Raw genomic sequence first — 12,415 nt, forward strand, 5'->3', positions numbered from 1 at the left:
GTATACTTTTGAATATATGTAAATTACAAAAATGCAATAAAAAAAAATCGATTTTTTTGAAAGTCATAACTGCGTATAGCCCCTTAAACATACCTGGTACTTTCTGATTATGGGGTATACATACATACAAACGTGCTGGCTTTCATATTCTCAACTAAATTTACAGCCTATGGAAAACGCAAATGCCTGTATTACAGTGGCTTCAAAATATTCAAATTCAAAATAATGGTTCACAACGTTGCTTAGTAAGTGCCAGCACCGAGTAAAGCACAATAATTAATGGGTCAGCATAGCCCAATATATGAAGGAAAATATTTTGATTATAATTCATTTTTTTAATTAATAAATATAAAATTAATTTATAAAAGTACAAAATATAGAGTTCTTACGTTTATTTAACGCGCCTGATCAACGTCTCAAAATGAGCTTTACAAATGAATTTTTTGCAGCTAACGCATGGTGCGATATAACACACTCTATACGCCTTTAGGTCAGGTCTTAAGATGGATTCATCCGTTTCAGTGATAGCATAGGAAACACCTGTCGTTAGGTGAAGCAATACGTTTATGTAGTAACCGATGTACTCGGACATTAGAAATCTTGGGAGTGGGGGCTTAGGCAGTCTACCGGACGGTATGATGAGAGTATTGTTGTGGAGCACAACAAATTGCTCCGCAAGCAGTTCCTGCTCGGATGCTACCGTAGGTCTCACCCCCTCAGACACCTGCTTGAGCCCGAGCCGCCTCCCAGGCACGTCAGGAGACACCTCCTTGACTACGCTGGCGAAATCCAGGACAAGACTGACCGTAACCTACTGGACCGGACAGTATTTAGACAGTCTATAAACGACATTCACCGGGAGACCGTTACCACCTTCATGAACTCCCGTCCTGTGAATGCCGTAATCGGAGTCCAACCACCACCCATTGCAGATGAAGAGCTCCAGCTTCCCCGTGAGACCCGTGTAACACTGGCACAACTACGATATGGATACTGTAGCAGGTTAAACTCCTACTTATCCAGAATCGACCCCGACATACCAAACACATGTCCGGCATGTGAAGGTACCCCGCACGACACTAACCAACTCTTCACATGCCCCCTCAAACCGACTCATCTAACCCCCTCTCCCTCTGGACCCAACCTGTCGAAACAGCATATTTCCTGGGCCTACCCCTAAATGAGCTAGACGAAGACGAACGATGATATGCCTACACTGACAGGGCTACCTATGCTGTTAACAACAACAACAACAACATGAGAGTATTGTGGTCTCCACTAGTCGGAGTGTCGAAATGTTAGGCCAGTTTGCGCGTAAAGTGTTTAGATAATGAAGATAGTTTGTAAGTTCAATTGACTATTTGATTTTGGTGTGATTGAGGTGTGTAGTAGTGGAATGTAGCAGAATCTAGCGGAATAGTGGATTCCGGATAGTGGAATATGGACATCAATCCCGTGCGTTATGTGAGCTCAACTGGTAATAACTTCAGCTACGAAGTATGGCCGAATTCTTATTTTTGGTACCACGAGGAACAGAAGCCCTTGGAGAGTCCACTTTAACCTTTTCAAATCGAAGAATTTCATGAAGACTAAGGTTTAACATCCCACAGGGGTAGATGTTTGGAATTGCAACGCAAGCGGAATCTTGAACTTGACTAAAGCTTTCACCCTTACAGACACCTGCTTGAGCCAGAGCCGCCTCCCAGGAAAGTCAAGAGACACCTCCTCAATTACGCCGACGAGATTCAGGACAAAACGCACAGACATCTACTGGACCAGACAGTGTTTAGACAGACAATAAACGACATTCATCCGGAAACCATGACCACCTTCTTAAGCTCCCGACCCTCAAATGCCGGAATCGGAGCCAAACCACCCACCTACAGCAGATGAAGAGCTCCAGCTTCCTCGCCAGACTGGCACAATTACGTTCTGGATATTGTAGCAGGTTAAACTCCTACTTATCTAGAATTGACCCCGACTTACTAAGCATATATCCTACATGTGAAGGCCCCGCACGATACTAACCACCTTTTCGCATGCACCATCAAACCTACTAACTCACCTAACAAACCTTTTCTTCTGGATCCTACCTGGCATGTTTCCCGAGCCTACCTTTAGATGAGTTAGACGAAGACGGCCGATGATATACACTACACTGACGGGGCTTGTATTGGTATTGGCAAAAGACTTTTATATCCTATGCCACATAACAGCTTTAGTAGGACCTATTGGAAACTTTTTTACCGGAGCATTCTGCAAATTCGTTGCTGATTTCATGGTTCTACTGTAAGCGATCCTATATTTTTCACAAAGCACAGCTTTTGTATCACCGAGAGTTCACAAATTCAAAAGAAATTTTGGCTGCCACTATAACTTTGAATTATTTCGATTGACAAATGAACACATCCACTTATGGATTTTATTGCCAAACAACCACATAGTAAAAGAAATTAAATAGAAATTTACCACTTTTACTCAAAATTTCTATAGCTAGCCACCCAATGCCTTGCTAAGGGAGCCGATTTGTCAAGAGAGAACGAGAAAGCTGCTTACTGAGCAAACCTTTTATCATTGAATCATGGAAATTTACATTATAGCAAACAAAAAATAATTTTTTTCAATTTTACTTTATAGGTTTACAGAAAAAAACTGCGCAACAAAAAGATTAAGCCACTGTAAGAATGTGCAGAACAAAACAAATTTTCCCGGCCTTTCAGATCATCTGTCTAATTCTAATAGGGAAAACGTTTGGGAGAGCACCCATGGCTGTAGCGTCGACTGCGGTCAACATAGAGGAGATTTTCAAACAGCACCAAGTTGTGCCGGACGTTATACCTTCGGCGCCAAAGAATTTTCTAAAGGTTCTGAAACTCGAGTTCGCTCGATTTGTGCAAATGATGAACTGCTAATTCCATTTTAGGTCACCTACAAAGGGGTGGTGGTAGAAAATGGCATTGAACTAACACCCACACAAGTGGCCACACCACCGACGGTAGAATGGGATGCCGAAGGTGATGCCTTTTATTTGCTCGTAATGACTGATCCAGATGCACCCAGCCGCAAGGACCCAAGATTTCGCGAATTTCATCACTGGCTGGTTGCCAATATACCAGGTGCAGAAATAAGCAAAGGAGATGTGTTGACCGCTTATGTGGGTGCTGGGCCGCCCAAGGGAACAGGACTGCATCGTTATGTTTTCTTAATTTACAAGCAACCAACTAAATTACGATTTCAAGAGCCGCGCATACCAAAAAACAGCAGTCAAAATCGGCCAAATTTTAGTGTAGCAAAATTTGCAAAGAAACACAAATTGGGTGATCCAATTGGTGGTAATTTTTTTCAAGCGGAATGGGATGAGTATGTGCCGACAGTGCACAAACAATTAGCGGGCAAGAAGTGATGAGGTTTAAAAATTATTTTTGCTCAAGTAAACTGCATCCTTCCCAAACGATAATCCACAATAGCTTAACTATATCAACTTGTAAGTTTAGTGTACTTAATAAATACGCAGGCATACATACATATGTATGTGTACTGCATATTACTTAAAAACAAAAACAAACAAAATGTCAGAAGCTTAATAGGTTGATAGATTTCTCCGGAAAGCTTTTATAAAACGAGTTTTTTCTTACTAGTCAACATTTTACTAAGTTGGTGCATTTTGAAGGCAACAGGTATGTTTTACACACATTTGTAATGGATTATATTTTATATAATATAGTATGTGAAATACTTTGTATTTGTTTAATAAATTCTGCTTAGTTGCACAATTTCCACCTTTACTTCACAATTAATGAATATAGAGGATGCGTCTAATGTCGAACTTTAAGACTATAAAGGCATTGTGCTTTTTGTGCATCATGGCCAGCATCAAGGCAAACGAATCTAGTGAAGTAAAACATATCTTTGAGCTACTTGAAGTGGTTCCCGATGTTATACCAAGTGCGCCTAACCAGTTTCTCAAGGTGTTTATGAAATCGCACAATTACATAAAAGTTTTAAAAATGTTTGTTCCCCCATTTTGAAACAAATAGGTGACATATGACAACGCCTTAGAAGTACAACCAGGCGCAGAACTAACTCCAACACAAGTGAAATCGCAACCATTAGTTGAATGGGCGGCAGATCATGACGCTTTTTATACACTCATAATGACAGATCCAGATGCGCCAAGCCGTCGGGAACCAACATTTCGCGAGTTCAAACACTGGCTAGTTGGTAATATTCCAGGCAATGATATTTCCCAAGGTGAAGTTCTGGCCGCTTATGTGGGATCAGGGCCACCGCAGGGCACCGGTCTGCATCGTTATGTATTTCTACTATACAAACAAGCGGGTAAACTGGAATTCCTTGAAGAACGTGTGGGCAATAATAGTCGCAATGGCCGTCCAAAATTCCGTGCTGCCGCTTTTGCTGAAAAATACGGTCTCGGTGAACCCGTGGCAGCAAATTTTTATCAAGCCCAATGGGATGAATATGTACCCATTGTTCACAAGCAATTATCCGGCAATTAAAAACATCCATTATCATCATAAATTTCCAGAGTTGCAGTGTGGAAGACAATGCCACAATTTAAAAACGTTACAACTGTTAAATTAACCATACAAAATACTAAATAAAAAATATACTTTTTTACTGTTTTTTTATCAATTAGTACTGAGTTTATTCACTCCCAGTTAGACTTAGACCTAATTATTTATTCACTAAATATGCTTCATTAAGCGACTCTCACTTTCCAGCGGCAGTAGCCAAGGGATTTCGTAATACCAATATAACCGAATCTCCGCGCAAAAACATTTTTGATATGAACCGGTCTTTGTTAACCGGCTTAACTTTTTTCTTCCCTTTGCCTGTGCGCGGCAACTCAGTCCACATTTCCTTCACACTCTCCAATACCATATTACAGTGGCGATCGAAAGCCTTAACGCGTCCAAGCAGCTTTTTGTTATTGCGGCAATTAATTAGAACTTGTGTATTATTCTTCACAGATTGTGTTAGTACGGATAGTGGGCCAGTATTGAATTCTTCCTCCTCCTGGCGTGCCAGTTCTTCAGGCGTCAATTCTGACTTTGGTTTTACGAGTGCCCTGTGTAAACATTTGAGGTTAAGTATTTAAAAATACATAGAAAAATTAATGAACTAACATTTTCTTCCTATTAACGTTTTCTGTAAAACAGCTTAGAATAAACCTGTGGAAAAATACTTTTTTATACAAAACTATGCGCTAAACGTTTAAAAATAATGTTCGCAAAATGAAGTCGTGCAACTTAGGCAGTGTCGAATATGAAACAACATTAGCGTATTGCAGGGCGACTCAAGTAAACAGAATTCTTTGAATTAGTAGGGTGTTCTGATTTGAACTGTTGCCGAATTTTGACTATGAAGAACAATGCCTGTTCACATTCTTTTATCCAAATAAGAACAACTGTTTTTGGTCGGAAGGAGAAATTGCGTCAAAAACGAAGCTTTGCAGAGCTATACATGTTTTAAAAACACATATTTGAACTATCACAAACTTAATAAATCTAGCATGAACAACATCTATAGCCGGTATGTGAAATACAGGAAGCCATTTGATGCATTGGACAAATTTGTTTATAATCATTGTATAAATAGACTAAAATTTTAACTCAAAGATACTCTCAAGACTTTCTGGAATTTTATCCGTTTTAGATATGAATATTTTTATATTGCATCTTCCTTGAACTACAATAGAATTTCAATTTTTTTTTAAACAACCCGCTGTCATAACCCCGGTTACGTCAGCTGATTTTTTCAAAATCACTAAGAGCCGGTTAATCGCACCTTAAAAGGTTTTTCGAACGCCTGACTGTCAATAGGAAGCAAAGATTGTCAAGGAAGAAGGATTTAAAAGCCCTGACGTTCCAAACAAAATAGGAAAAGTTATAATATATGAAGTAGCAGAGTAGAAGGACGTTTGTTAGTAATGTTGAAAAGTAAGAAGTACTTATGTATATATATCATACAAAGTTCAGAATGTTCTATACAGAAATTCCAAAAGAAAAAAAAAACAGCCAAAAATCGGAGTTCATGGCCAGAGAGATATTAATGCCCAGACCAACCTAAAGATATTGTGATCTAGTAAAGAGGATTAATTTTGCGCTCAAAAAGGAAGACGCAGTAAATAAAGATGAAAATTACTTTTTTGTTTTTCAAAGTACTCTCCTTGAAAGTCAGTATACCAATAACTTGAACCAATTTTCAAAGTACTTTTGGCACTTAGAAGTGAAGCGACCTTTGAAGGCTTCAACAGCGTTGAAAAACATTGACTTTGTATTTTATTTTTGATGTCAGTGAGCAAAAGAAATTCAATTCACGGCTATTAAGCTGACCTGATTAAGCTGATGACCCATTCTATTTTTTGAGTGCTCAAAAACTCTCTTGTGTGAGCCGATACCTGAAAGCCCGCATTGCCTTGGTGATGGATGATTCGTTTTCGGCGGTTGGTTTTCTTTAATTCTCTGAAAACTTCTGGCAAATAAATGGTTATGCACCACTAGAACTTGACGGTTTTAAATTTTTCTAGTGGTACAGCTGAGGGACAACGAAGTTTTCCGAAAAAACAGGAGCCAGTTTGCTTCGCCCGCGAGCTTTAGTTGGATTCAGCTCGTCTTGAAACACCCATGCACAGATCCAAGATTCGTCACCTGTTACGACGTACTTTGAACTACCGACGCTAAATTTCTTCAACATAACTTTAGACCAATTGACACGAGTCCTTTTTTTTGGGCAGCTGTCAAATTATGCGGTATCCAAGGAGAACAAATATATTTTATGACCAAGTAATCATGCAATATTGAATGTGTGTTGGTCCTATTAGTGCTTAAGGATGCCTCTATCTCGCTAAATGTGACAAGACAATCTTGCGTTATCAATTGACGCACAACATCGATTGTTTCTGGCACAACAGTTTTTGGACAGCCTTCTCGAAATTCATATTGCAACGATTGACGGCCCCGTTGGAAGTCGTTTTACCAATATTTCACAGGGGCTAAGCGTGGTGCTTCAACGCCAAAAGTTCCTGCACTCCTCTCTAAATAAATGACGTTGAAAATCGTAATAAACGATCGTACAAATAGGCCGAAGTGTCGACCATTGGGCACACTATAGATATAAAATTATTATCGCACGAAAATATTTACGAGTTCTTTAAATCTTTTGCGCGAGCTGAATTTTTCTACTCCAAATGATAGCGCCTTTTTCGATAAAAATATCGAATTACAGTTGCGTGTTATAGTACTCTTGCTATGGCGTAATATTCGATTTGAATATTTGTCCGGAAAAAGTGTTTTCAATATTTTTGATTTATCATGCATTTGTACCAATCAAACTTTTAAACCCAGTATTTCCAGCCGGTTACTATTTGCAAAAAAATCGATAATGCTATCAAATCTAGTTACATAAATCGATAATATACTGTTCTTCTGCTCCGCGATGTTGTCACTCAGCATTGGACTAATACGTGAAATTCATTCAAGTATTTTTTAATGGTGATTTACTTTAATTTAAAAAAATGACAACTCCTCAAGTAATGCGTATTATGGCTTTATCCATTAGCACTGCAACGCGCGCAGGCTCAATTATTCGAGATGTGATGCAGCGTGGAAATCTAGGCATCGTGGAAAAAGAGGTACGGCGCTGCATATTTTTATATATGGATATGTATATACATACATATAATCCTAAACATATCCAATATGTATGTCCATACAAGTGGGTAAATAAATGTATGACTTAGTAAACGTGATTGACAGGGTAAGGATGACTTACAAACCGAGGCTGATCGATCGGCACAACAATGCATCATTGCATCGCTTTCACGGAAATTCCCAAATGTTAAAATTATCGGTGAAGAGGGCGACTCCAACTTAGATGTCAAGGCCGAGTGGCTCGTTACGGAGGAAAATGAGGAGTTCTTGTCGCACAAGTGCCCTGAGGAATGGCGTGAAATTAAAGAGGAAGAATTTGTAATATGGGTAGACCCCTTAGATGGCACATCCGAGTACACACAGGGTAGGGGTTTTAACATTAGTGTTTTAGTAACTTAATTAAACATTGATTTTTGCAGGCTTATTAGAACATGTGACTGTGCTTATTGGTGTAGCTATTAAAGATCGTGCGGTTGGGGGTGTCATTTATCAACCCTACTATAAACAATCGAATGGCAATATAGGCCGAGCAATTTGGGGTCTTAAAGGTCTAGGCACGGGTGGATTCGAGCCAAAGAGTCCACCAAAAGACCAGATGATTATTACAACAACACGTTCACATTTAACTCCTTTAGTGCAACAAGCACTCGATGCGCTCTCACCAACAGAAGTGATCAAAGTTGGTGGTGCCGGGTACAAAGTGCTGCAGTTGTTAGAAGGCAAAGCTCATGCTTATGTTTTCGCTAGTCCCGGTTGTAAACGATGGGACACTTGTGCGCCTGAAGCAGTACTTGAGGCATACGGTGGCACTCTCACCGACCTAGCCGGCAAGCACTATTCATATGCAGCTGATGTAGATTATAAAAATCGATTAGGTGTCTTAGCTACTATTCCCGAACTTTCACATTCCAATATCGCTGGTCAAGTCCCAAAGGAAATTTTAGATGTTTTACGCTCATAAACGATTATGAGTTATAACGAAAGATATATTATAATCTGGGCAATTCTATTGTGGCTGTAAAATAACATGGATTTAGCTTATAAACGTAATAAAATTATTTGGTGCATTTGTTGAAATTCTCGCATGATCTTAGTTATTAAACGGGCTATTTGCGACTCAGTTTTGTGACTTTTATTTACATCGAAAAAAAAAAATAAAATCACAATTCAATACTGTACCTAAAATCTATGTGAAGAAGAGTTATTATTATAAACAAGAATTAATGATATTTTGAAAATATAAAAACAAAAATGTTGTTGCCGTGGCAGCATAAACATTCACCAGACAATTACGGCGAATGTTGCTGACAGTCCTTCGCCGGCTATAAATCCGGATCGTAGAACCGTGGGAACGTCGAACAAAAAAAGAAATCTTTTGGGATGCCTACTGGTTTATTAAAAATTAATAACGTAAAGTAAAAAACTAATATAAAAGATTAAATGAGTTTCGAAAAATGTGCGGAAAATAGGAGCAAGATAGAATTTTACAACAAAAAGAAATATTAAAAGTTAATAAATATAGCCGTGACACTATTCCTATAGTAAATTGTTGCTAGATGTATTCAAATAACGATTGCGTTTCGCCTTAGCCATTTTACAAGAATTTACAGAGGCCGCAAAACGCAATGACTTCACAGACTCCACAAAACAATCTAGAAATGGTGCCACGTTTATAAACATCAAGGTTTTTGAATTTCCGCCTAGTGACGGCATTAGTAAATGTGTTAATTTAGAATTGCGGTAGGGTATATGATCCTGTTTTTGCAGTAACGCCAATATGACATTTGTCAGCTCGGAAAGCGAACGATTTATATTTTTCGTTTCGTTCATGCGTATACTAGTCTTGGGTGACTCAGAGCCGGCCAAGTCAACGAGATTGATCGTTCCCACAGATGTTTCGTTCTTCTCAGCATGATAGCCAATAAGTTCAATTTTTGTGACGGCATGGGAACGCGATGAGCGCTCATTACCGACGGTGCAAGCTGTAGCTCTATTCATTTTTGCCACTTGCATCAGCTCACGCAAACGAGTTGCCGTCACAACGGTCTCCTGTGTTATATTTGAAACATATATGTCATTCTTATTATGTTTGGCCATGCGGATTTCCATATCCTTTTGATCGTTGCTTAACAGATCGTATAGCACTTCATTGTAGATTTCTAGAAAAGTAACGCGGATTTCGTAGTCCCAACCAAGGCGTTTATAATTCTTGATAGAGTCGAAAAGTAAATCAACTGTACGCGGAATAACACCTACGTTAGTTGGAATACCATCCATCGTATATGTTTTGCCACTGCCTGTTTGTCCGTACGCGAATATGCAAATATTGTAACCATCCAATGCAGATTGTATTAAAGGTGACACCATTTCGAAAATATCCTCCTGCTTCGAGTTCGGATGAAAGACATGATCGAATGAGAAGGTATGCGCGGCGCATTTATTCTTATTATCATAACTCTGTATCTCAACTGTGGACTCATCGATATAATTCCAACCACAAAGTAATTTTTCTCTTTCAAAGTCCAATGGCGGTCGGACACGACAAAATACACGTATGTTGCCGCGCAAATCCATAATTGTGTTATGCAGTTCCTTGCGCTCCAAATTGGCATGGAACAATTGCTCTTTGCAAGAGGTCAAATCTTCCTGTAATATTTTATTCTCCGCTGCCAAACTTATCGATCGCTCACGTAACTCTATGACTTCGTTAGTAATTGTGGTGTGTGCTTCTTTTAGTATCTATAAAAAAAGTGCAAGTCAAATAACATTGTCGGTATATTTTTTGTACATTTAAATACTGACCTGGTGCTCATTAAATATAAATTCCAATTCCTCCTTAGTCTTGACAAGGGAACCCGAAATCGAGTCAATCTTCAAATTCAGCGATTTGATTTGCTGGCTCAAACAGTCACGCTCGGTATAGAGATTCTTCAGTTCCTCTTTAGTTTTAAATAACTGTTCTTGAGACTCCTCAAGTTGTTCAGGTACTCCTTCCATTGAACCCATTTGTTCACACTTTTCTTCATATTTCGCCTTTAGGACTTTGTACCTTTCTAACAAATCGTTATACCGCGCCTTAAAATCATATGGAGGTATGCGTTTGTTAATGGGTTTCCCAGCTCCGGTGGTTGAAACAGATGTAGCAGTACCAGGCGCCGTACATTTCTTAGTAGTTGAAAGCTTTGTTGCAACTGTTGTCGTCGTAGTATTCGTAATTGCAGTGCGCCCTGAAGTGCTGCTTCCAACATTCGCTCCTGCTAGAGGTCGTGTTGTTAATTGTTTTCTATTGGTTACTGCTGATGAGGCTGTACAGTTTCCAATACGCGGTGGTTTTGAAGCTGCACTGTTTGAAGAAAATGCGAACATTTGTGTTGGTAGTGCTGTATTATTCGAAGCGCCTGTATTTGCAAGGCGTGTTGTCTTGGCGGGAATAGGTGCAAGCGTCAATTCGGGTCGCTTCATTGGTCTCATGTCACGGATGTCACAGGCCGACCGGCTACGGCGCAATCTATTTCGCGACGCACCAGTGATATTTGCAGTATTGGGACGAGAAATATCTGGCGATCGTGCACGTTCTTGAAAAGAAAACAAAGATTTCTTATCTATTTTAAATGTATCTACCACAAGAGGTAAAAATACAACGAACATAGATGGCGGTGACTATAATGTTCGTGTTCCTTCACCTCTAGTGTTTTTATCGTGACCGAAAGTGAATTATAGATTAATGTTATTTTATATTTTCCGAGCAAAAACTTTTGCACAATTGTCTATAAATGGAGAAATATATACCTCTACGTTGAGAACCATTAGGTAAATTGGTAAGATCACGAGTCAGTGGGTGGAAAATGTCCATTCCACTTATAGACAAATTTGCCGATTTTGAACCAAACCCCAACGTTGCTGGTTTTATGCGATCCATTGGAAGTATATTTCTCGTTAGCGCCGTTGGTCGCTTAAGTCCCGATGGCTTTGGCAATTTTGAGTTCATTGCTTTTCTTTCACACTTATTTACTATACTCTATTTATATTTCCAATTATTACAACAGCTTCTCAGCTTTATAAAAATATTCAGTAGGTAAACGCAATATCAAAACCGAGAGAAGAAAACCGCCGTTAAATTGTACTAATTGTAAGCATTGTTTGAACTACAAATATAATATTGGGAAACATTCGGAAATTACAGATTCAGGGTTGATATCATGGCGACACTATGTTAAATGTTAATTTATAATAGGTAAGATACTATTCAGTGAATGGCTTAGTGAATATGTGATTTTTAAATTAAACAAAATAATAAAAATGAAGCTTGGCAGTTTATTCACTAGAATGGTAGAATACAAGAATGCACTTTCTTTCACTTATAATAAACTTATAACATATTGCTACCAAATAAATGCAAAATCATTTCAAAAAAGTAAATTATGTTTATTTTCCTCGTAATAATGTTACATTTATTCAGCGCTATCAAAATATTATGTTTTTTTCTCAACATATTTATAGCATTGCGGGTTGCATTTTCTACCCTTTGAAAAATAGACTAAACATTGTCCAGTTGATTTTAATTTATCTAAGTAACAAGTTCGTCAAAGTTGTTGGGCGAAAACCTTATATATATTATTATACAGTGTGTCCAGAATGAGTTTTGACATTAAAAATAAATTCTATTTTTCGATTTCAATAGAAAAAATAGCACTCTTTATTTATCTTTGACTTCTTTGTTGTACTGATTCATATTTATTCCA

General features: G+C 38.5%; 5 protein-coding genes across 7 annotated transcripts; 3 read left to right on the plus strand and 2 right to left on the minus strand.

The window, feature by feature from the left end:
- Positions 1–2,549: 2,549 nt before the first annotated feature.
- Positions 2,550–3,403, plus strand: LOC129247080 (protein D2-like). 2 transcript variants are annotated; one of them, XM_054887194.1, is made up of 3 exons: positions 2,551–2,678; positions 2,743–2,864; positions 2,924–3,403. In XM_054887194.1, the coding sequence occupies exons 2-3, from the start codon at positions 2,766–2,768 to the stop codon at positions 3,401–3,403; spliced, it is 579 nt and encodes a 192-aa protein (XP_054743169.1). In that variant the 5' UTR covers positions 2,551–2,678; positions 2,743–2,765. The 2 variants fall into 2 exon arrangements, with proteins under 2 accessions (XP_054742377.1, XP_054743169.1); XM_054886402.1 differs by having other exon boundaries at positions 2,550–2,864.
- Positions 3,404–3,596: 193 nt separating this feature from the next.
- Positions 3,597–4,653, plus strand: LOC129248430 (protein D2-like). 2 transcript variants are annotated; one of them, XM_054888338.1, is made up of 3 exons: positions 3,597–3,677; positions 3,766–3,968; positions 4,038–4,653. In XM_054888338.1, exons 2-3 carry the CDS (start codon positions 3,810–3,812, stop codon positions 4,515–4,517), a joined length of 639 nt encoding a protein of 212 aa, XP_054744313.1. In that variant the 5' UTR covers positions 3,597–3,677; positions 3,766–3,809; the 3' UTR covers positions 4,518–4,653. The 2 variants fall into 2 exon arrangements, with proteins under 2 accessions (XP_054744313.1, XP_054744970.1); XM_054888995.1 differs by having other exon boundaries at positions 3,603–3,677; positions 3,807–3,968.
- On the minus strand, positions 4,602–5,307 carry LOC129249884 (probable small nuclear ribonucleoprotein Sm D2). Its single transcript, XM_054889773.1, has 2 exons — positions 5,148–5,307; positions 4,602–5,089 (listed from the first exon to the last, which is right to left on the minus strand). Coding segments are annotated over exons 1-2 (360 nt in total). The 5' UTR covers positions 5,150–5,307; the 3' UTR covers positions 4,602–4,731.
- Positions 5,308–7,427: 2,120 nt separating this feature from the next.
- Positions 7,428–8,794, plus strand: LOC129251444 (3'(2'),5'-bisphosphate nucleotidase 1). The gene is made up of 3 exons (XM_054890866.1): positions 7,428–7,654; positions 7,779–8,037; positions 8,093–8,794. The coding sequence occupies exons 1-3, from the start codon at positions 7,538–7,540 to the stop codon at positions 8,632–8,634; spliced, it is 918 nt and encodes a 305-aa protein (XP_054746841.1). The 5' UTR covers positions 7,428–7,537; the 3' UTR covers positions 8,635–8,794.
- A 42-nt stretch (positions 8,795–8,836) lies between these two features.
- Positions 8,837–11,794, minus strand: LOC129250581 (protein claret segregational). The gene is made up of 3 exons (XM_054890408.1): positions 11,463–11,794; positions 10,476–11,248; positions 8,837–10,412 (listed from the first exon to the last, which is right to left on the minus strand). The coding sequence occupies exons 1-3, from the start codon at positions 11,659–11,661 to the stop codon at positions 9,210–9,212; spliced, it is 2,175 nt and encodes a 724-aa protein (XP_054746383.1). The 5' UTR covers positions 11,662–11,794; the 3' UTR covers positions 8,837–9,209.
- Between the last annotated feature and the right edge of the window lie 621 nt (positions 11,795–12,415).

Source organism: Anastrepha obliqua, chromosome 1, assembly GCF_027943255.1.
Source record: "Anastrepha obliqua isolate idAnaObli1 chromosome 1, idAnaObli1_1.0, whole genome shotgun sequence".
Classification (NCBI taxonomy): Eukaryota; Metazoa; Arthropoda; class Insecta; order Diptera; family Tephritidae; genus Anastrepha; species Anastrepha obliqua.